Here is a 24,920-nt window from a genome sequence, read left to right as displayed (position 1 = left end):
AGGGAGCAAAAAAAAGGGAATCTGAGTGTTGGGAAGCGGAGGCAGGCTTTCCTCTCATGTAACTGCTGTGATTGGCTTTAACAGCAGCCACATGATTGAAAGTTCCAGATGGTAAACAATGAATGAGTGCAGGCCACAACAGCTTAGTCACTGTGCTGGGAGTGCTCAATGAGCGTGCTGTCAGCACAGAAAAGCGGTTCCCCATGGATGCATGGGTGTGGCGGTAAAGCCTACCCACCCTACTGCTTGCAACCTCTTGCACATGTAGCACTCGCCCCCTGGTTTGCCTCATGTTCTTTCCCCAAATTTGTGCAATGGCAGCCAGGCACACAACAACAGTCACTCTTCTGGCTGAGTGCACAGTCTACGGTTTGCCTTTTTCAAATTTATTGCTGAACAACTTGGGTAGGGCGTAGGGAGCTGTGGGATACTCCATGAACACTGAGCAGCGATTGGAAGACTCTTTCCTCCTTATTACTATTTCTTGAGACATTCCCTCTAACAAAGACCCAGCAATGGTGGACAGCACTAGAGACACCATCAGAAATATCCCTGGCCAGGCAAGCACTAGTTTAGATGCGCTAGGGATAGCAGCAACAGTCACAAGGATCCTTCACTCAGGTCTGTACTCACAATGTCCCTGGATACCTGGATGCCTCCTTTCAATATCAGCCAGATATATTTTCCTTGAACTCTCCAGACCAGATCCTCAGTGAAATCCCCTTTTAGCTGCAGAGATTCGCAGCAAGTAGCCCCCCACCAGCTAAGCAAAGCTGGGACCTTGATGAGCACAAGTAGAACTTCAGCTGTGCTGCTCAGAAAGAACCTTTCCTCCTGGACAGGACCCTGCTGCTCCAGGACTCAGACTATTTACAGTGCCTTGCAAAAGTATTCACCCCCCTTGGCATTTTTCCTGTTTTGTTGCCTCACAATCTGGAATTAACATGGATTGTTTGAGGATTTGCATCATTTAATTTACAGAACATGCCCACAACTTTGAAGATGTTTTTTTTTATATTGTGAAGCAAAAAACAAATAGGACAATATAACAGAAAAAGTAAATGTGCATAACTATTCACCCCCCTAAAGTCAATACTTTGTAGAGCCACCTTTTGCGGCTATCACAGCTCCAAGTCGCTTTGGATAAGTCTCTATGAGCTTGCCACATCTTACCACTGGGATTTTTGCCCATTCCTCCTTGCAAAACTGCTCAAGCTCCTTCAGGTTGGATGGTTTGCACTTGTGAACAGCAATTTTTAAGTCTGGCCACAGATTTTCTATTGCATTGAGGTCTGGGCTTTGACTAGGCCATTCCAACACATTTACATGTTTCCCCTAAACCACTCAAGTTTTGCTTTAGCAGTGTGTTTGGGGTCATTGTCCTGCTGGAAGGTGAACCTCCATCCTAGCCTCAAATCACACACATAGTGGTACAAGTTTTGCTCAAGAATATCCCTGTATTTAGCACCATCCATCTTTCCCTCAACTCTGACCAGTTTCCCAGTCCTGACTGCTGAAAAACATCCCCACAGCATGATGCTGCCACCACCATGTTTCACTGTGGGGATGGTGTTCTTTGGGTGATGTGATGTGTTGGGTTTGCGCCAGCCTTGAGCCCTGTACACACAATAGGATTTTCCGACGGAAAATGTTTGATAGAAGCTTGTTGTCGGAAATTCCGACCGTGTGTAGGCTCCATCGGACGATTTCCATTGGAATTTCCATCACACAATATTTGAGAGCTGGTTCTCAAATTTTCCGACAACAAAATCCGTTGTCGTAAATTCCGATCGTGCGTACACAATTCGGACGCACAAAGTGCCACGCATGCTCGGGATCAAACAGAAGAGCAGCACTGGCTATTGAAGTTCATTTTTTTCAGCTCGTCGTACGTGTTGTTTGTCACCGCGTTCTTGACGTTCGGAATTTCCGACCAACTTTGTGTGACCGTGTGTATGCAAGACAAGTTTGAGGCAACATCCGTCTGAAAAAAACATGGATTTTGATGTCGGAAAATCCTATCGTGTGTACAGGGCAATAACGTTTTCTTTGGTGGCCAAAAAGTTCATTTTTAGTCTCATCAGATCAGAGCACCTTCCTCCATACATTTTGGGAGTCTCCCACATGCCTTTTTGCAAACTCAAAACCTGCCATTTTGTTTTTTGCTGAAAGTAATGGCTTTCTTCTGGCCACTCTGCCATAAAGCCCAACTCTATGGAGCGTACGGCTTATTGTGGTCCTATGTACAGATACTCCAGTCTCTGATGTGTAACTCTGCAGCTCCTCCAGGGTTACCTTAGGTCTCTGTGCTGCCTCTCTGATTAATGCCCTCCTTGCCCGGTCTGTGAGTTTTGGTGTGTGGCCGTCTCTTGGCAGGTTTGCTGTTGTGCCATATTCTTTCCATTTGGTTATGATAGATTTGATGGTGCTCCTAGGGATCACCAAAGATTTGGATATTTTTTTATAACCTAACCCTGACTTGTACTTCTCAACAACATTGTCCCTTACTTGTTTGGAGAGTTCCTTGGTCTTCATGGCAGTGTTTGGTTAGTGGTGCCTCTTACTTAGGTGTTGCAGGCTCTGGGGCCTTTCAAAAAGGTGTGTATATGTAATGACAGATCATGTGACACTTAGATTGCACACAGGTGGACATCGTTTCACTAATTATGTGACTTCTGAAGGTAATTGGTTGCATCAGAGCTTTTTATGGGCTTCATAACAAAGGGGTGAATACATACGCACATGCCAATTATCATTTTTTTATTTCTGAAAAATAGTGTTATGTATATATTTTTCTAATTTTACTTCACCAACTTAGACTGTTGTGTTCTGATCCATCACGTATAATTCAGATTTAAAAAAAAAAACATTGAACTAAAGGCTGTAATGTAACAAAATAGGTACAAAGCCAAGGGGGTGAATACTTTTGCAAGGCACTGTATGCACACCCCCAGCCACCTACTGAGCTTTCTCCCCCAGGGATTGATTGAGACTACATACATGTTCAGGCTGCGTGTCTGTCCCTTGCAGCCCACTACATTCTAGAAGGCATGGAGAAACAGCTCAGCCTGCAGATATATTTATACTCAAACTACAGACAGGATGTGACACTGCAGAGAAAGTAGTCACCCACAACCTGACAGGAATCAGCCAGATACTTAAAACAGTAATAAGTCCAGAACCAAGCATTGAATATATTGCAGCTTACCAATCATTAGATGTAGTGGCTGCATTCGTTTTCCTTTCTTTGGCTTTGTTTTCTCCTGGTGATCTATCCGGTAACACACCACCTGTATTAAAGTGACCCCCCCCCCCCCCCCCAGAGGAACGAGCACACAGGTGGCACAGCAGACAGCAGCATTGTCGGTCTGGGGGGGGGGGGGAGTGTTAGATGTACTAGCAGATTTAATTAAACTAACCAATCAAAGCCAAACTCCAGCTCATGCTTTATAATCAGTTACAGCAGCTGTTTTTTCTTTTAAGATAAAGGTTTTGTATTAAACTGATAAATTCTGCTGGAGAGATTGAGTTTTTGAAAAACATTTGCTGGCCAGATCACCAGATGAAAATTCAAGAAAATGAGTGCAGCCTTTGCATAGGAATTGGTAAGCTGCAATTTAAAAAAATGTTTGTTTTTTTTGTTGTATACTGCCTTCAAGAGACATCACACTGGAAATGCAGAAACATGGGACAACACAACAGAATGAGGACAAAAAATAGGCACTTGCCTACATGCTGAAGAAAAATTGTGTTGGATTCAACTTCTGTGTTTGAATGAAGAGTTAAGCTGCCCGAGGATGGTGCCAAACAGAGCTGTCTTAATGCATGGGCTCCCTTGGGCATCGCCCAGGGTCCCCAGGTGCATGGGGGCCCCGTGATAATCTTGCATTACATCATACTTGCCAACTGTCCCGGATTTGCTGGGATAGCCACATTTTTTTACTAAGCTGTCTGGGTATGGCCGTGTCTTGGGCAGTGTCCTAGAAGCTGTACTGTGCCCTCCTGATCCCAGTATTGTTCCCTCCTGACTCCCCCTGTACTGTGCCCTCCTGATCCCAATATTGTGCCCCCCTGAATCCCCCTGTACTCTGTACTGTACCCTCCTGATCCCAGTATTGTGCCCTCCTGATTCCCCCTGTACTATGCCCTCCTGATCCCAGTATTGTGCCCTCCTGACTCCCCCTGTACTGTGCCCCCCTGATCCCAGTAATGTGCCCTCCTGACTCCCCCTGTACTGTGCCCTCCTGATCCCAGTATTGTGTCCTCCTGATTCCCCCTGTATTATGCCCTCCTGATCCCAGTAATGTGCCCTCCTGACTCCCCCTGTACTGTGCCCTCCTGATCCCAGTATTGTGCCCTCCTGACTCCCCCTGTACTGTGTCCCCTTGTACTGTGTCCTCCTGATCCCAGTATTGTGCCCTCCTGACTCCTCTGCCCCCCCCCCCCCCCCCCAATACTGTGCACTTTGTGTGGATTAGTCTTTGATTGATGGCATGTTTTCTTATTGTTTAAATTCAATTTTATTGAAAGTACTAATAAATGTATGTTTAATTCTATCAACCATGTATACTTTAATTCTTGAGAGTAGGTGTGTAAATTGGGGCAGGAAGGGGCCCCAGTGCATTACTTTGCCCAGGGGCCAGCCCATAATGCTATTAAGAGGGCCCAGGTGCCAAGTCAGCAGGTGACCATACTCATACCTCCCAACATTTTGAGATGGGAATGAGGGACACCTACTAAGAAACGTATGTAGGCAAAGGACACGCCCCCTGACACACCCCCTTAAAGAAGAATTAACCAAAAAAAAAAGTTCATTAGATCCACAAGGACTTTTTTTTAACCACTACTATTCCTTTATATTGGCATTTAAAATGTACAAATGCAGCAATTTAGAAATTGGATAAAAGGTTTAGCACTGGAAAACACTTTTTGAAAGATAAAAAGTGCATTTTGTATACAACTATATAGATCAAAATGAGGGACAAATGGGGGGAGGGGGGAGAGGGACAGAGGGACATTGCTCCAAATCAGGGACAGTCACTCCAAATCAGGGACAGTTGGGAGCTATGCATACTGTCCAGACAGGCTGGGTCTAAGGAGGTATGTCAATGAATAGAGCAGCATTTGAGACAGAGCGATGATAATGCTGGAATGTGTAAATCATGAAACTAGCCAAACAGAACTGTTTCAATCATTTTTATTGCGTTTTCAAGTAAAAATGGAAAACAATATAAAATAGCAATACCAAACACAGTAAGGAACTGCCATTAGACAATGTGTATAAGAATGGTGGCCGGACAGAAATCTTAGTCCTTTTTGCGTTCCCGTAGATGTATTTCAGCTGTGTATTGCAGTTTAGCTTCAAAACATCTTTTATTTCTCTACTCAAAGCAGGCAGCCGGCAGGAAACCAGCTCATAGATTGTCAGAATCTCCCCGACATAAAACACACTTTTACTTTTTATGTTCAGTATTGTGCAATCCTACAGGGGTGCTGGGAGTGTGGCAGCTCTTCATATTGCACATATGGAGGAAAACCCGTGGATGAGCTGGATTTAACGTGTGTGTGTGTTTTTTTCCCCTTTCTTGCTTTCGTCTGAAGGAAGGAGCCGATGGATGGAGCTGCTAGGTATGTCAGTAAACTTCATTTTAAATGATTTATGTTTCCCAAAGCTGAAAATGTTCTGTATTCTTGGCTTTGTGCTGTTCTGGTTATAAATAATTGACGTAGCCACAGCAAGGAACCAAATGTACATGTGATGTCAGGTAATATTTACAGCTCAGAGTTTTGGAATACAAGATTTCTACTGGAACTGTTCATATGTCTATAAATACTGTATGTCAATTAGTCCGGTGTCCCCCCGCTACTGGCCACTAGGTGGCATTCTGCCTCCATATTCATTAATAAAGGGGTTTTCATCAGGTTCTTGTACCTCTGTTATATCTATCTATCTATCTATCTATCTATCTATCTATCTATCTATCTATCTATCTATCTATCTATCTATCTATCTATCTATCTATCTATCTATCTAGAATATAGATATCAAATGTAAAAATAGGTATTTATTTGTAATTAGACCATGCTGAGGGATTTTTCTAATGAATTATAACTCTATCCTCCCTCCATCCTTTCATTTCATCCTCCTCCTTTCCCTTCCTTTATTTCTCTTTCGCTCGCTTTCATTCCTTCTTGTGCTTCCTCTCCCTCCATCTCGCTTCTCTTCTTTCTCCCTCTCTCACTCCCTCCTTCCTCCCTCTTCCTCTCTTTGCCTTCTTCCTCTCTCTCTCTCTCTCTGCTTTCCATTTCTCCCTCCTTGCTCTTTCTCTCCCTTCTTCCTTCCTCTCATTCACTTTCTCTTCCTCCCTCTTCCTGTGTCCCTTTTTCCTCCTCTTGCTCTTTCTCTCTCTCCCTCCATCCTCCTCCTCGCTTTTTCTCTCTTTCCCTCCTCCCTCCTTCTCCCTCCTTCTTTCTCTTTCTCTCTCTTCTTTCTTTCTTACCTACTTTTCTTTCATTCTTTCTTTCTAATTCTTTCTCTCACATTCCTTCTCTCCTTCCTTCCTATCCCCCTCCCTCCTTCTAGCATATTTTTTCCCCCTTTCTCTCCTTTTCTCTCTCTCTCTCTCTACACCCCTCTCTCTCTCGCTCTCCCTCCCTCTTTCTCCCCGTTCTCTGTCTCTCTCTCTCTCCCTCCCCTTTCACTTCTCTCTCTCTCCCCCCTCTCTCTATCTCTCCCCCTTCTCTCTCCCCCCTCTCTGTCTCTCTCTCTCACTCCCTCTTTCTCTATCTCTCCCTCTTTCTCTCTATCTTTCCCTTCCCCCCTCTCTCTCTCTTCCTCCCTCCTCCCCCTCTCTCTATCCCTCATGCTCTCTCTCCCTCTCTCCACCCCTCTCTATCCCTCCCCGTCTGCTCTCTCTACCTCTCTATCGCCCCCCCTCTCCCTCTCTCTCATTGCACACGCTCTTTCTCTCTCTCTCTCCCTCTCTCTCTCCCTCTCTCTCTCTCCCTCTCCCTCTCTCTCTCCCTCTCCCTCTCTCTCCCCCCCCTCTCTCTCTCTCTCTCCCTCTCTCTCTCTCTCTCCCTCTCTCTCTCCCTCTCCCTCTCTCTCTCTCCCTCTCTCTCTCTCTCTCTCTCTCTCTCTCTCTCTCACTCTCTCTCCATCCTTCTTGATCCCCCCCTCTCTCTATCCCTCTTTATTCCTCTCTCTATTCCTCCTCTCTCTCTGCATCCATCTCAATCCCTCTCTCTATTCCTCCTCTCTCTCTGCATCCATCTCAATCCCTCTCTCTATTCCTCCTCTCTCTCTGCATCCATCTCAATCCCTCTCTCTCTCTCCATTCCTCCCTCTCTCCATCCCCCCCCCCTCTCGCTCCATCCCTCTCTCTGCATCTCTCCCTCTTTCTCTCTATCTTTCCCTTCCCCCCTCTCTCTCTCTTCCTCCCTCCTCCCCCTCTCTCTATCCCTCACGCTCTCTCTCCCTCTCTCCATCCCTCTCTATCCCTCCCCGTCTCACTCCATTGCTCTCTCTACCTCTCTATCGCCCCCCTCTCCCTCTCTCTCATTGCACACGCTCTCTCTCTCTCCCCCTCCCTCTCTTTCCCTATCACTCTCTCTCTCTATCCCTCTCTCTCTCTCTGCATCCCTCTCGATCCCTTCCTCTCTCTCTCTCTCTCTCTCTCTCTCTCTCTCTCTCTCTCCATCCTTCTTGATCCCCCCCATCTCTCTATCCCTCTTTATTCCTCTCTCTCTCTCTCTGCATCCATCTCAATCCCTCTCTCTCTCCATTCCTCCCTCTCTCCATCCCCCCCCCCTCTCACTCCATCCCTCTCTCTGCATCTCTCTCTCTCCCTCTCTCTAGCCTTTTCTATCTATCCCCCCCCCCTCTCTATATATAGCCTTTTCTCTCTATCCCTCCCGCCTTTCTCTCTCTCCCTCTCTCTTTATATATACATATACCTTTCTCTCTCCATCTCTCTCTTCATCCCTCTGTCTTTCTAGCTCTCTTCGCCTTTCCATCCCTCCTTTTATCATCCTCTATCGCTCTCTTCTTCTTCTCTTTTATTTTTTTTTCTATTCCCCGATCCAACTAGCCACTAGGTGGCACTCTGGTTCCACTTCTCAGTAATAATAGAATATATTTTATTTTCATCTGAGATTTTGCAGACAAGATATTCTGCTTCTTGGCTTGGAAAATAAAATACATAATTACTTTTGGAGTTACATCTTAATTAAGAAATTGAGCCCTAGTTAGGATGACAATGACACATTTCCTGACAATGGGGTTATTTCCTTTGAAGGCCAGGTCTCCGTCGCTGTGATAGGTCTGATCATTATCCAATTGATTAGTGATTGAAATGTAATTAAGGGGACATGTTCTGACATTTATCCAGAAGTTTAAGCAAAGGCACTCGGAAAAGTCATTCTTCTGTCTAATTAAGTCCTTGTATGTTGCACGGAGCCTTTCACATGGCTGGACTTTTGAAAATAATCTTTTTTTTTAAGTGACTGACTGGTTAAAGCTGGTCTCATAAATATAAATATATATATATATGAATACAGTTGGGGAAATGAGTATTTGATCCCCTGCAGATTTTGTAAGTTTGCCCACTTACAAAGAAATGAAGGGTCTACAATTTTTATCATAGGTGTATTTTAACCACTTACCTACTGGACACTTGCACCCCCTTGCTGCCCAGACCATTTTTCAGCTTTCAGAGCTGGCGCACTTTGAATGACAATTGCACGGTCATGCTACACTGTACCCAGATTACATTTTTATAATTTTCTTCACACAAATAGAGCTTTCTTTTGGTGGTATTTAATTACTGCTGGGTTTTTTATTTTTTACAAAACAAAAAACAAAAAAAAACAAACATTTTGAAAAAACATTTTTTTTTACTTACCGTAGTTTCTGTCAGTAAATTTTGTAACTAAGACATTTTCCTCCATCACTGATGGGCGCTGATGAGGCGGCACTAATAGGCTAAACTGGTGGGCATTGATGAGGTGGCACTTTTGGGCACTGATGAGGCGGCACCTATGGGCACTGATGAGGAGGCACTAAAACTAAACACTTTTGGGCACTGATAGGTGGCACTGATGAGTACTGATAGGCGGCACTGATGGACACTGTTAGGCGGCAAGGATAGGCGGTACTAATGGGCACAAATGGGCATTGATGGGTGGCACTAATGGGCGACACTAATGGGCATTGATGGACAGCAGTGATGGGCATTGATGGGCGGCACTGATAGCCAGCACTGACTGTCATCACTAATGGGCGCTGATTGGTGGTACTTGTGGGCACTGATTGCTGGCACTGGTGGGCATTGATTGGTGACACTGGTGGGCACTGATTGCTTGCACTGTTGGGCAATAGTGGGCACTGGTGAGGCTGTTGGCGCCTTATTATAATCAGGGCACTCATGATCAGTGCCCTGATTACATGTGTAGATGTCCCCCTGCGAGGAGATGCCGCTGATCGGCTCTCCTTGACACACACTCTGTCAGTGTGAGGCGAGGAGCGTTGATTACCGGCATCTCCGTGTTTGTGATTGGACACAGCCGATCACATGGTTAAAGAGCCGTGGACCTAGCAAAACAGTGACACCGCGGTTGCCGTGCTGCACGCCTCCACAGGTGCGCGAGACCGGCCGCTCTGGGACTGGTTAAATGATAGAGACAGAATATCAACCAAAAATCCAGAAAAAAACACATAAAACAAATGCTATAAGTTAAGTTGCAGTTCAGTGAGTGAAATAGGTATTTGATACCCAAACAAAACATGACTTAGTACTTGGTGGAGAAATCCTTGTTGGCAAGCACAGAGGTCAGACGTTTCTTGTAGTTGGTGACCAGGTTTGCACACATCTCAGGAGGGATTTTGGTCCACTCTTCTTTACAGATCTTCTCTAAATCCTTAAGGTTTTTTGGCTGTCGCTTGGCAACTTGAAGTTTTAGCTCCTTCTATAAATTTTATATAGGATTAAGGTCTGGAGACTGACTAGGTTACTCCATGGCCTTGATGTGCTTCTTTTTGAGCCACTCCTTTGTTGCCTTGGCGGTACGTTTTCGGTCATTGTCATGCTGGAGGACCCATCCATGACCCACCTTTAGTGTTCTGGCATAGAGAAGAAAGTTCTCATCCAATATTTTACAATGTCTTACCTCTGTGCTTGCCAACAAGGGTTTCTCCACCAAGTACTAAGTCATGTTTTGCTTGGGGATCAAATATTTATTTCACTCACTGAACTGCAACTTAATTTATATCATCTGTATCATGTGTTTTAAAATACACCTATGATAAAAAAAATTATAGATCCTTAATTACAAAATCTGCATGGGGATCAAATACTTATTTCCCCCGCTATATATATATATATATATATATATATATATATATATATATTTATAACATTTTTCTCCTTCTAATCCTGTCTCATAAAGCACCCGAATAAAGGATTATTTTTAGTGATAATTCCATGCATATATTGTCCCGTTTTTTTAATTCTAAAATGTATTAAAGTTTACGGTCCATCAGACTGCAAAGAGTATAGTAGAAAAAGTGTTCCACTCTGGTGAAAAAGTCAAAGTAGCTTTATTTCATCACACCAATTAAACAAGCTATGGGAATTTCTTAGTGCCCCCTTCATCAGGGTGAAAAGAATGATATAGATAGACATGTGCGGTTAGTTTCATTCCGAATTAATATTCAGACAAATTTTTTGTTATTTGGAGATTCGGATATATCGAATACCTGAATTACAATATAAACAAATTATACCGAATGCTCCGAATAACGAAATAAAATTCGTCCGAATTTCGGAAATTCGGACTGAAATTCGAGTTGAATTTTACATTGAACTCCAGTCGAATTCTAACTGTACACATATTGCTGAAATCAAAGACTGTGTGTGTTATTAGAGTACTATTTTCAAAATAATGCTGTTTTAGTTAAGCCAAAGTTGATTTAAAGAGTCATTGTAATCATTTGATAAAGATTTTTCTTCTGTTTGTTCACTTTGCCACATTCGAATCTAAAAAAATAAAAAAAAGTTGAAAGTTTTCGATTCCAAATTTATCAATTCGAACATTTAGAATCTAAAAAAATTGGTAAATTCAAAGAAAAATGTAAAAATTTTGAATATGAATCAGCCGAATTTAACTAAACTAAATAACTAGATTACCAATCAAAATTAAACAAAACAAAACACATTTTTTCATCATGCACATGTCTAGATATAGGCCAGGGCTCAAAATTTCAAGTCCTGAGCTACTAGCCAGGCCTCAAGAGTTACTCGCCAGCAGTTGCCCGACCCAACCCCTACCCTGCCCCGCCCCTAATACTGCCCCTAATCACGCCTTCATAAGTTATCTCGTGAAATTACACTTAAATGTTTTATGCAGAATTAAGTTGCAAAAATAAATATTAACAACAACTTTATCAGTTCCCCTCAGCACAGCCTCGCCAGTGCCCATTAATGCAGCATGACCTGTGCCCATCAATGCAGCGTGACCTGTGCCCATCAATGCAGCGTGACCTGTGCCCATCATTGCAGCGTGACCTGTGCCCACCATTGCAGCCTCACCGTGCCCACCATTGCAGCCTCACCGTGCCCCCATTGCAGACTCACTGTGCTCATACCTCCCAACATTTTGAGATGAGAATGAGGGACATCTACTAGCAAATGTATGTAGGCATAGGCCACACCCCCTTAAAGGAGAATTAACCCCCCAAAAAAGGTTAATTAAATCCACAAGGGCTTTTTTTACCACTATTATTCCTTTTTATATTGGCTTTAAAAATTTACAAATGCAGCAATTTAGAAATTGGATGAAAGGTTTAGCACTGGAAAACACTTTTTGAAAGATAAAAACTTTTTTTTTATTTACATCTATAAAGCTCAGACCAAAATGAGGGACAAATGAGGAGGAAAGAGGGACAGAGGGACATTACTCAAATTCAGGGACAGTCCCTCGAAATCAGGGACAGTTGGAAGCTATGACTGTGCCCCCATTGCAGACTCACTGTGCCTATTGCAGCCTCACTGTGCCCAACATTGCAGCCTCAGCAGGGTGGAGGAAGAGAGAGGGTGGCTGTATCATGTCTGGTGGAAGATGAGTGCCACGGGATCACCGAGTGCGAATAGCACACTGTTACAGCTTACATTGAAATTGCCTCCGCTCTGCTCGCCGTCACACACAGACCCGCCTCCTCCTAACCCCGCGACTGTGATAGACAGAACACATCCCAGCACTGGACCCAAATTCTGTCTATCACAGGCGCGGGGTTATGAGGAGGCGGGGCTGTGTGTGACAGCGAGCAGAGCGGAGGCAATATCAATGTAAGCTGTTGCAGTGTGCTATACCACTCAGTGATATAGCAGCTCTCCTCTTCCTCCATGCTCTCTTCCACCTGGGCGATCGCTGGGAGAACAGCTCCCGATCAACCCCGCCCGCCGGCGGTGCTCGCCCCCCTCCCACTCCCAGGCAGCCCAGCTCCTCGCCAGCCCTCATTTTCCACTCGCAAAATGCGTGTAGGCGAGTGGAAAATTTGAGGGCTGATATAGACCATAAACAAATATAATATAATTAAAATATGATAAACAATCATACAAAGTATAATAGGCAGCTGCCAGAAACACACTCAAAATAGTATTAAAATAAACAATCAGGGTAATATGATATATAATCACAATAATACTGATATTAATTAATTATATGTTATTAGTATTATTGCTCTTTTAATTTATAAGGCCTCCTGCACACTGGACATTTTTGACTTTGCTCTTAGTGGCGTCTGGCTTTTTTTTTTTTCTGCCTCCAACAGCCCAGAGCCTGCACTGACAGTTCCCCCTCCCTCCTCCCTCCTCACACTCATGGATGGGAGAGGGGAGAGCCAATCTGCTCCTTCTCCTCCCGCCCCTCTCTTCCTGTGTGCACCGTGGGAAGTGTGAAGCCCAGCAGCTGAATGATCAAATTCAGCTGCTTAGCTTTACACTTCCGGCAGTGCACGCAGGAGGAGAGGAGTGGGAGAAAAAAGACATCAAGGAGTGGCACAGGGATCTGGGCATTGGGCAGCTGCAGGGATCGGACATCAAGGAGCGGCATCAGGCAGCAGCTCCTTTGTCTGACTCTTCTCCTCCTTGCTTCTTGCTCCTTGCTTGTGCCCTCCTCCCCTCCTCCTAGGCGCCCAATAGGATCGCCTGTCCTTTCAGCCAATCAGGCGATGGGTACCTGATTGGCCGGGAGGAAGATCACTGTATTCATTCGCTGTTGCGACACACCTGGGTGGGCTCCAGACGCAATACTCTGCCCCCCCCCCCCGAGCCCACCCTATTTTAAAGCCTATTAGAGCCTCTGGCTCTAATCAGGTGCTTCAAAAAACACACCCCCGCCCATCCCCGCCATAGGAATTCATGTGCCCAGCATCCTGAAAGGAACCGGGCGCATGGATAGGGAGGGCGGCGGCGCTGGATAGGGGGGGGGCGGCGCCCATGCGCCCACAAAGGACGGGCCACCCCTGGGCAGAAGTGATATCAGCTTGGGGAGGATCGCCTCTACATCTCCTCCAGCCCTGTGAGCACCACAAGTGGCCGTGGTTTTGGATTTGACATGAAAGATATATTATGTACTTTTAACATGTGAGTTGTGATTACATTTTTTTAATAAACTGCCCATTGCTGCACTTCCCTGTCCTTCTATACTGGTATCACACAGGAGCAGTGGGGGAATCCACATGAGATTCAGACAGGAATCACACCGCATTCCTGTTCAAAACGCATGTGATTCTTTGCAGTGCGATTTAAACCCATTCATTTTGTATGGGCTCAAATCGCACCGCAAAGGTATAGTTTTTGGGAATTGGGAACATTTGCATGGGTACTCGTGCAGGTACTCGGTATCGAGTACCCTTGTTTTAACTTCATTTTTAACATTCGGGGAGATTGTAAAACCCTGTACCCTCCGGCAGGGTCAGATATCTACTTAATATACCTGTCATGATTTTTTTTTTTTTTTTTTTCTCTATTTGTATTCATTTATATTTATTTCTTTATTCCTTTGTTTATATAATTATTTTAGTCCTGATGGACTCTTAAAACACCAGAAAAGACATTGGATTGTTATGATGAGATAAACCTACTTGGACTCTTTACTAATGGTGTGGCGCACGTTTTGCTAGGTTGGAACTGCAATGTCCCGAGCATCAGAAATTGACATTCCAATTCCAAAATAGAAGTGTGATTCCTGGTGTTGGGAATGGCCAAATAGGGTGGCATCGGGCATTGAGAAGACTGAATTCACTGCAGCACCATCCCCTTTTAGCTCAGGGGAACTATTTTTATATTTAATGGAAACCCATGTTAACTACTTGCTGACCAGCCGCCACAGTTACACTGCGGCAGGTTGGCTTGGCTGCGCGAATCGCCGTCATTGTACGTCGGGCGCGTACACGGTGATCTGTGGTCTTGCACCCATTCGCTAGCGGAGGGGAGCCAATCAGCGGGTCCGGCGGACTCGATGTCCGCTGGCCACCCGCGATCACTCCACAGAGAGGTGGAGCGGGGATCTGCCAGTGTAAACAAAGCAGATCCTCGTTCTGTCAGGGGATTAGAGTGAGATTGTCTGTTTCTAGTGATTAGGAACAGCGATCTCTCTCTACTCCCCGTCAGTCCCATCGCCCCACACAGTTAGAAAACACCTCTCTAGGGAACATTCAACCCTCTGATTGCCATTTATACAGTAATCAATGCATTTTTATAGCACTGATCGCTGTATAAATGTCCCTGGTCCCAAAAAAAGTGTCAAAAGTGTCCGATCTGTCTGCCGCAATGTCGCGGTCCCGCTAAAAATCGCTGATCGCCGCCATTATTAGTAAAAAAAAATTAGAAATAATAAAAATGCCTTAAATCTATCCCCTCTTTTGTAGACGTGACAACCTTTGCGCAAACCAATCAATGTATGCTAATTGGGATTTTTTTTACCAAAAATTTGTAGAAGAATACATATTGTCCTATACTGAGGAGGAAGAGAACTGAGATTTGTTTTTTTTCAATTTTTTTGGGGGGGGGATATTTATTATAGCAAAATGTAAAAAATATTGTTTTTTTTTTTCAAAATTGTTGCTCTTTTTTTGTTTATAGCATAAAAAATTAAAACCGCAGAGGTGATCAAATACCACCAAAAGAAAGCTCTATTTGCGGAAAAAAATGTCATCAATTTTGTTTGGGTACAGCGCCGCACGACAATTGTCAGTTAAAGTGACGCAGTGCCATATCGCAAAAAATGGACTGGTCAGGAAGTGGGTAAATTCTTCCCGGGCTGAAAAAAAATATGGATTCAGCCAAACACTGACCATAAGTGAAAGAAAAGTTTTTGTGCTATCATTCATATTCTCTGAAAAATGGCCAAGAAATCATAAATTCTGCCAGGGTATGTAAACTTATGAGCACAACTGTATCAGTGAGATTTAAAAAAATGAGGCATCTGGGGTAAATTTTAACATCTGTCAATCACACCAAACAACACGTATAGTGTATCTGGGGTGCATTTCTAATGTGCCTCTGACATGCGTTAAACACGCCAAACAATGCGCATTAACGCTATAGGTGTGTTGGTTAAGCATCAGTACTGTTAGCAAGTGTGAACAAAGCCAAGGTTGCTGATTTTTTTTTTCCATTGTCTAAAAAAACTTAAACAAAAAACAAAATAAATCTACAGTAAAAGGCATAAACTTATTTTTTTTTTTTTTTGTTAAATGAATGGGTTCCACTGTTTATCATTGGTAAGGCTTTTACGAAGCTAGCTAGCTCTGTTTACCAAGCATTGGCTCCAGCTGCTGTCAATCACAGTCAGTGAGCCAATGAGAGTGGGCGGAGCCAAGCCGCGGCTCTGTGTCTGAATGTACACGCAGGGTAGCTGTTAGGGAGCGAGCCTGCTCGGATGCCTCCACAGCAAGCTGTTTGCTCTGGGGGGGGGAGTTGGCAGAAAGGAGGGACCAGGAGCGCCGGCTGGGGACCCCAGAAGAAGAGGATCGGGCCTGCGCTGTTCAAAACCACTTCACAGAGCAGGTAAGTATAGTATTAAAAAAAAAAAAATTTGCCTTTAATATAACTTTAATTGTATTGCTTGATAAAACATAAAATACAAATCCATAAAGGGAACCAACCCTTATGTACATTGTAAGCTAGACCTCCTTGGGCCAAACATAAATACAGCCAGCAGGGCAGCCTGTCAATGGGAACTCCATGAGGGTATTTATATATTCCCTTCATTGCGACACCACTTCCGCAGCAAGGCCAAAGTTAAAGCTTCCTAGTGGGGATGTAGGCTTTGCCCCCTTACCTGGGTGGAGAGTGGGACCTGGCAACACCTCCCCACACGCCCTCACCTGCATCACATCTTTGTTGTCCACCTGCCATGTCACTTAAGTGGTGGCACCACCCTTGTTGTGTAACTGCTGCCATCTTGGTGATCAGTGGACAAACAAGGGCAGAAGCAGAGCCGCCGCCATCTTGGTGACTGACCAGCCTAGATCCAGGGATTTCTAATTTCCGATTGCCCTCACACAGGCCAGGTAGGAACAGCCAAAAGGCCAAATGTGGCCCGGGGGGCCATAAGATGCCCAGGTCTGGCATAGACCTGGGCACCTTATGGCCCCCGGGCCACATTCAATCCCATTTCAGTCTATGGGATTGAAATACCCAAACAGCAAATTCACTTTGCTCACCAACAAACCCCATTTTAATAGGTGGGATGGCGCTAAAGTTTTGTCTGAAGGTATACAAGCCTTGAGCATGCAGGCTGATTTTTCTTATTTTCAGTTTTGGCCGAGTGTATCTTTAAGCCTGACCACTTTCAGCTGTATTAATAGAACTTAACCTTTATGTTATTTTTAGTGAGATTGAAAATGATATATACTATAATTCAGTTTAATTAGTTTATAAAAGGTCACTTACTGCCTCTGCCTAATCTCTGCAACTAATTTTAATTTCATGGACCAGTCCTCATCGTATCTTGGTAATATATGCATTAATCATTAGATAATTGGCAACATCATTATAGTATACTTGTAAGTAATTCCTGGAAGGCATCAAAAGGAAAAGTCAGCGTGGCCGTGTTAATAAAGGGGTAAAGAGGGCATTTAACTCTGTCTTCAGTGTCTGATACAATGGATCTTGGATAGCTGAGCCTGTGAAGCATCTCTTATCTCAGGAACCTGGGTCCTTAGAAGACAAAAAGTCCCCTTGTTCTTCTGACAGCCTTTTCTGCTGTGTACTGAGGTGGGGGCAGGGCAGAAAAAAAAAGAACATGCTAGACACGTCCTGGGTACAGTGATCTTTTTTTTGTCATGTGTAGCCGGCCCAAAGTCTGGAACTAATTAATAAATGTCCCTGCTTTGAGAGCTACTAGCCAACACTTTGTGCAGCCGGTGGCTCTAAATCCTGGCTGTCATTGAAAGCTGGTGTCCACACTGATGTTGGGAAACCTATCAGAGTGGCTCCCAGTTATGTGATGGTTATATCAGCAATGATATAATGATCACATGAAGCCTGGAGGATTCAGCTTTCACATAAACGGGGCTGTGCTGTGTGATAAAGCTATGTATATTGCAGCACTGGATGGACAGAAATGCTTTGGCAGGTAAAATGGCTCCTATATTATACAGTGCCTTGAAAATTTCCACATTTTGTCATGTTACAACCAAAAATGTAAATGTATTTTATTGGGATTTTATGTGATAGACCAACACAAAGTGGCACATAATTGTGAAGTGGAAGGAAAATGATAAATGGTTTTCAAAATGTTTTACAAATAAATATATGAAAAGTGTGGGGGGGGGGGGGGGGCATTTGTATTCAGCCCCCTTTACTTTGATACCCCTAACTAAAATCTAGTGGAACCAATTGCCTTCACAAGTCACCTAATTAGTAAATAGAGTCCACCTGTGTGTAATTTCATCTCAGTATAAATGCAGCTGTTCTGTGAAGTCCTCAGAGGATTGTTAGAGAACGTTAATGAACAAACAGCATCGTGAAGGCCAAGGAACACACCAGACAGGTCAGAGATAAAGTTGTGGAGACGTTTAAAGCAGGGTTAGGTTACAAAAAAATATCCCAAGATTTGAACATCTTACGGAGCTCTGTTCAATCCATCATCCGAAAATGGAAAGAGTATGGCACAACTGCAAACCTAGCAAGACATGGCCGTCCACCTAAACTGACAGGCCGGGCAAGGAGAGCATTCATCAGAGAAGCAGCCAAGAGGCCCATGGTAACTCTGGAGGAGATGCAGAGATCCACAGCTCAGGTGGGAGAATCTGTCCACAGGACAACTATTAGTCGTGCTCTCCACAAATCTGACCTTTATGGAAGAGTGGCAAGAAGAAAGACATTGTTGATAGAAAGCCATAAGAAGCCCTATTTGCAGTTTGCGAGAAGCCATGTGGGGGACACAGCAAACCTGTGGAAGAAGATGCTCTGGTCAGATGAGACCAAAATTTAACTTTTTGGCCTAAAAGCAAAACGCTATGTGTGGCAGAAAACTAACACTGCACATCACCCTGAACACACCATCCCCACCGTGAAACATGGTGGTGGCAGCATCATGTTGTGAGGATGCTTTTCTTCAGCAGGAACAGAGAAGCCAGTTAGAATTGATAGGAAGATGGATGGAGCCAAATACAGGGCAATCCGAATGCCCATACACACGATCAGACTTTTTGACAACAAACATGCAAATGACCTGTTTTCAGGCAACATCCAACCGTGTGTACGCTCCATCGGAGAAACTTTTTCGGTTTTCAGCGGACAAATGTTGGCTGTGCAAACAGTCCAACTTTTCTGCAACAAAAGTCCTATGTCGGCTAGTCCGATCGTGTGTACACTTTAGTCCAAAGTACAAACACGTATGCTCAGAACCAATGCAAAAGATCTGACAACAATACAGAAGTTGACCAAAGGGTGGCAGTAAAGAGCTGAAAAACCACATGATTTGGTGAAAGTTGGCTGAAAAAGTCCTGCCGTGTGTATGCATACCAAGTTCACGGCCAACACCCTTCGGACAGAAATCCACGGAAAAGTTTGTTTGAAGTCCGATCGTGTGTACGAGGCTTTAGAAGAAAACCTGTTTGCAAAAGACTTGAGATTGGAGCGGGGGTTCACCTTCCAGCAGGACAACGACCCTAAACATACAGCCAGATCTACAATGGAATGGTTTAGATCAAAGCATATTCATGTGTTAGAATGGCCCAGTCAAAGTTCAGACCTAAATCCAATTGAGAATCTGTGGCAAGACTTGGAAATTACTGTTCGCAGACGCTCTCCACCCAATCTGACAGAGCTTGAGCTACTTTGCAAAGAAGAATGGGCAAAAATATTACTCCAGATGTACAAAGCTGGTAGAGACATCCCCAAAAAGACTTGCAGCTGTAATTGCAGTGAAAGGTGGCTCTACAATGTTTTTGGTTGTAACATGACAAAATGTGGAAGATTTCAAGGGGTATGAATACTTTTTCAAGGCACTGTATGAATTTCATCTGCAAATTTGGCTCTTTGACTGGAGTACAGCTTTGACACAGAATGTATTCGATATTTTGTTCTTTATTGAACTATTATAGCACCGGAACGTTTGACCCTTTGTTGCGACAGCTTTCTCCTAGTGAAGACCTTGAAATTCTTACTTTCGATTCTGAACATATTTGTGAATGATTTTCAAGGGAACCTTTCAGTAAATCAAATTATTTCATTTCTAATACAAATTTAGCACTTTACTGCTAAAAACACAGTCATACAAAATTTGAACAATGCTTTTAAAATCGCATTTCAATAAACGCAATTCACTGAACGATTGGCGTCAGCGGCTGACGCGGCAATGACGCGGTCGGAAAGTTTATAACGTTATACGATGCATCATTAGATGGAAAGTTATTTTATTTCGAGAAAAGTGCCCAGGACATGGCGTGGAGTCACACGGTGGTCATGGAGTAATCAAGGTCTGGAGAGTTGTTAACATCATTAGCTGGAAGGAACAGACTGTGCCGCGGGCAAAACCGCAGGCAATCGCAGCTTTGATATTTTGAGCCCGTATTGATTAACCTTCCGCCAGCAGAGAAGGAGCTATTTACAGTAGAACAGGGAGTAACAAGGGAATGGGCTCACACGTTACAGTAGTTCACTCGCTGTTCGTTAGAACGCTTTTTTTCCAAGCAAGTTCGTTTTTTTTTTTTTTTATGCACTTCAAACCTAGAATCGTATGTTTGGGAGAGGCACTCTTGGTGCAAAGACAATATGTGAATTTTACTGCGATCACCAACAACCTCCTATTCCTAACATTTGCCGAAAGTTCTACTTCAAGCGTTTGCCGAAAGTATAACTTGCATATACAGCGCGCTCTTGTACCAGATCACATACTGGGTATGGCCGATACTGGCCTAAAAATTTGTTTGTTTTCGTTTCACTTGTTTTTTTTTTTTTTTATTTCATTTTTCGGGTCATTCGTTATAATCGAAATTCGTACATTTGTAAATTCATAAATTGGTAAATTTCGAAATCCGTCAATTGGTAAAATTGAAAATTTGTGAATTTGTAAATTTAAAAATACGAAATCCGGAAAATCTAAATAATAACTAACTTTTAATTTTTAGGTATTGGAATTACCTTTCAAATTTGGCTGTTAGTGAACGTAACGAGTACGAATTTATCCGAAGTTTCGAATTATCCAAAATAACAAGTGTTGCATCGAAACAAATTGAACGGACCTAATTAATAATTAATAATAATAATTCGTTTAGATACGGCTTTCGTTATTTCCAAAGTTACGAATTTTCCAAAATAACGAATGCCGTATCTAAACGAATAGAACATAACGAATGAATAATAATAAATAACAATAATAATAAAAAAAATATTATTATTATTAATTATTAATTAGTTACATAGTTACATAGTTACATAGTAGGTGAGGTTGAAAAAAGACACAAGTCCATCAAGTCCAACCTATGTGTGTGATTATATGTCAGTATTACATTGTGTATCCCTGTATGTTGCGGTCGTTCAGGTGCTTATCTAATAGTTTTTTTAAACTATCAATGCTCCCCGCTGAGACCACCGCCTGTGGAAGGGAATTCCACATCCTTGCCGCTCTTACAGTAAAGAACCCTCTACATAGTTTAAGGTTAAACCTCTTTTCTTCTAATTTTAATGAGTGGCCATGTGTCTTGTTAAACTCTCTTCTGCGAAAAAGTTTTATCCCTATTGTGAGGTCACCAGTTCAAATTGTTTAGATGCAACATTCGTTATTTCGGATAATTCGTAACTTCGGATAAATTCGTATTCATTACGTTCAAATTTGAAAGGAAATTCCAATACCTATAATTTAATAGTTAATAATAGTTAAGTTATTATTCGTTTTCAGATTTTCGAATTTCCAAATTTTCGAATTTTGAAAATCTGAAAATTTGAAAATTCCTAGATTCGAAAATTCAGACATTCAAAAATTCAGAAATTCAAAAATCTGAAAATTTGAATATTCGGGATTTCGAATTTCATATTTACGATTTTACACATTTTTGAATTTTCCAAAATTTTCAAATTTTCGGATTTTCAGATTTTTGAATTTCCGGATTTTTGAATTTTGTAAATTCAGAAATTCGAAAATTTGAAATTCGAAAATTTGTAAATGTGTGAATTCAGATTTCTCGAATATTCGAATTTACAAATATTCAGAAAAATTTGTTCATAAACGAGACGAATTGCAAATGTCTACTGATCACTGTACTAGTGTCACTGGTTCCCAGATTGTCTGCCGCAATATCACAGCCCTGCTATAAGTCGCTGATTGACGCCATTATTAGCAAAATAAATAAATAAGTAAAAATTCCAGTATATTTCCCATCGTTTGTAGACGCTTTAACTTTTGTGCAAATAATCATAAAATTGAATCATCAAATAATAAATCAATATACGCTAATTGGGATTTTTTTTCACCAAAGATTTGTAGCAGAATACCTACATTTATGAAGAAATTCGATTTTTATTGTTTTTTAATTTTGTTGGATATGTTTTATAGCAGAAATGAAAAAATATTGTTTTTTTTTTTTTTTTTGTTTTTCAAAATTGTTGTTCATTTTTTGTTTATGGCGCACAAAATAAAACAACGCAGTGTTGATCAAATACCATCAAAAGAAAGCTCTATTTGTGGGAAGAAAAGGATGTAAATTTTATTTGGTTACAGTATTGCATGACCGCGCAATTGTCAGTTAAAGTAGCACGGTGCCATATCGCAAAAAAATAAATCTTCCGGAGGTCAAGTGGTTGAGCAACACATTCATCAACAAAAACAGTGAATTACATGGAGTCTTAGCACTCTGCTCTCTCCCCTCTTCCTGTGCACTTGATGTTTGTTTGCATTAGAGATCAGAATGCAAGAAGGCTACCAGGTCAGTGCTGGGATGTGGAAGAAACAAAATCATGTAGAGAGAGAAAATAAACATTGAGGATGAATTACCTTAACGTGCTTGCAGCTATAGAGGTCATTGATGGCCAAATGTATTTATTTATTTATTTTGTAAAATTTAATTTTTATTAGTTTAACCGGTTCCATACCGGGCACTTTCACCCCCTTTCCTGCCCGGGCCAATTTTCAGCTTTCAGCACTTTCACTTTTTGAATGACAATTGCACGGTCATGCTGCATACACTGTACCCATAACATAACATTTTTATCATTTTGTTCACACAGCTAGAGCTTTTCTTTTGGTGGTATTTATTCACCACTTTTTATTTTTTGCTAAATAAACGAAAAAAGACCGAACAAAAACAAAACCACGCAAAAGATAAACAATCTTTCTACATAAATTTAGGTCAAAATGTATTCTGCTAAACTTCTTTGGTGAAAATAACCCAAATAAGTGTATTATTATTATTATTTAGTCTATAGGAAAGTTATGGAGTCCACAAACCATATGGTATATAAAACGATCAATCCTAATGTACTGACAGCCTCAATTCATCTAATTTCTTGTGGCCCAAAAATGTCAGGACAGTATAGATATCCCCCAAATGACCCATTTTTGAAAAGTAGACAGTCCAAGGTATTTAGTAAGAGGCATAACAAGTTTTTTGAATTTGTAATTTTGTGTCATAATTGTTTGGAAAATGAAGAACTAAAAAAAAATAAATAAATAAATTCACATTTTTTTTTTTTATATACTGTGACCAGTGCAGTACAACGTCATCATATAACTGGTGTTGTGGTGATCATGGACACTGACTGGTGAATTGCTGAAAAAATGTAATTTTTTTTTTTTTTAATTTTTTTTTTTTTTTTTTTGTTATTTTTTTTTTTTTAAAGATTTTTCTTTTTTACGATTTTTTTTAACACACTGTGACCAGAGCAATATAATGTTACCATAGTAACATTGTACTACTCTGGGGAAAGGATCAGGTTTTTTTTTTTTTTTTTTTTACACATTAGGTTTTCTAATAGCAGTGAATTTCATGCTATAAGCAAGCATTTTACTGAATGAACTTGATTAATTCAGTTTGTTTTGTTTTTGTTGTGGTTAGCTGTGATTGGCCATAGCTAATCAAGTGATACAGATGGACTGTGATTGGCCCTGTCTGTACCATGTGATCACTGTGACCAATCACAGCTAACAACACAATTGTACACAATGAATGGCATGAAAGGAAGCCATCCGTTGTTTACAATTATCATGTGATCTGCTGCGATAGGTCACGGTGATCACATGGTACCAGCAGCGAGCCCAATGGACACAGCCAGTGAGGCGTGATCCGGGAGAACGTCGTATGAAGTTCATCCTGATCAACGAAAAGGCCCACTTGGCCTATAGCAAAATGATGGAACTGGTTAAGAATATAGGGGAAAGAAAATACAATATGTTATGCTTAAATTAAGTTAAAATCACAAAATTCTGTACATACCACTTCATTAATAGTTTATAGTTGGATTCAGTGGCAGCAGCATTGATGGAACAATGGGCTGTGGTGTGCCAGATATGACCCCAATCTTTTTCTTCTATGGATTCACCTACAGGACAGGAAATGAAGGGAAATCTCTCTAATGAGACACAGATGATGGTAAAAAAAAAAAAAAAAAAATGGACAGTGGTCTTAAACCCCTCCTAGTCCATTCAAAATAAAAAGCGTTGGCTTTGGATAAATGTTAAAGCTAATTTACAGCTTGTTAAGAATCTGTATATATTGTAATGTCCATAGCTTGGACACATTTCTATTTCAAGTGTCACAACATACACCACTAAATATTGTTTGTACAATGAGGAGAAACTAAAATACTAGTTTTATAGAACATATTTTGGGGGTGTTTGCCTGTTGCACGGGTTGCTTTTACTAATAATAAAAAAATAAATTCACATGAGGTGCCTAAACTAAGGTTACTGGGCTTTCAAAACACAATCCAGGGACCATGTCTACAAAACCACACCCTCATTTGTAGCCACCCCCAAAAGGTCATGCCCCCCCCCCCCATTGTTTAACATGCCCTGAAACATTGGTCACAAACTTTTTGTCCAGGAGGTGGTTTTTAGAGGTACAGTATAAAGATAAAATATGTTGGGCCCTGCAGTGAATTGTGAGTGTAGCCACATTAAGTTAACAGTGGTCGGGGCTTAAAAGGGCATGTTTAAATAAAACCTGAACCTATGCTGCTTTGGGTCAAGAGAGGGTAAAGCGCAGAGCGCAGAATTAAGTAACACACAGAGTTCAGAGGTCAGGATTAAGTAACACAGAGAGACCAGTGATCAAGTTAAAAAATGTGCACACTTCTAGGGTCAGGATTACGTAATGCACAAGGTCCAGGAGTCAGGATTAAGTAACGCACAGACTTCAGGCGGTCAGAATCAGGTGTGAAGATTAAGTAATGCACATGGCTTAGGAGTCA

General features: G+C 42.1%; 1 protein-coding gene across 1 annotated transcript in view; it reads left to right on the top strand.

Annotated features, from left to right (window-relative positions):
• Positions 1-24,920, top strand: part of KCNQ3 (potassium voltage-gated channel subfamily Q member 3) — a 297,565-nt gene that overhangs the window by 221,486 nt on the left and 51,159 nt on the right. The window contains exon 9 of the mRNA XM_073632266.1: positions 5,602-5,628. Within this exon, the coding sequence (XP_073488367.1) occupies positions 5,602-5,628 (27 nt within the window). The remainder of the gene's footprint in view (positions 1-5,601; positions 5,629-24,920) is intronic.

Source organism: Aquarana catesbeiana, linkage group LG05 (assembly GCF_042186555.1).
Source record: "Aquarana catesbeiana isolate 2022-GZ linkage group LG05, ASM4218655v1, whole genome shotgun sequence".
NCBI lineage: Eukaryota > Metazoa > Chordata > Amphibia > Anura > Ranidae > Aquarana > Aquarana catesbeiana.
The sequence above is the reverse complement of the archived record's forward strand: the minus strand, read 5'-3'. Positions and strand labels throughout refer to the sequence as shown.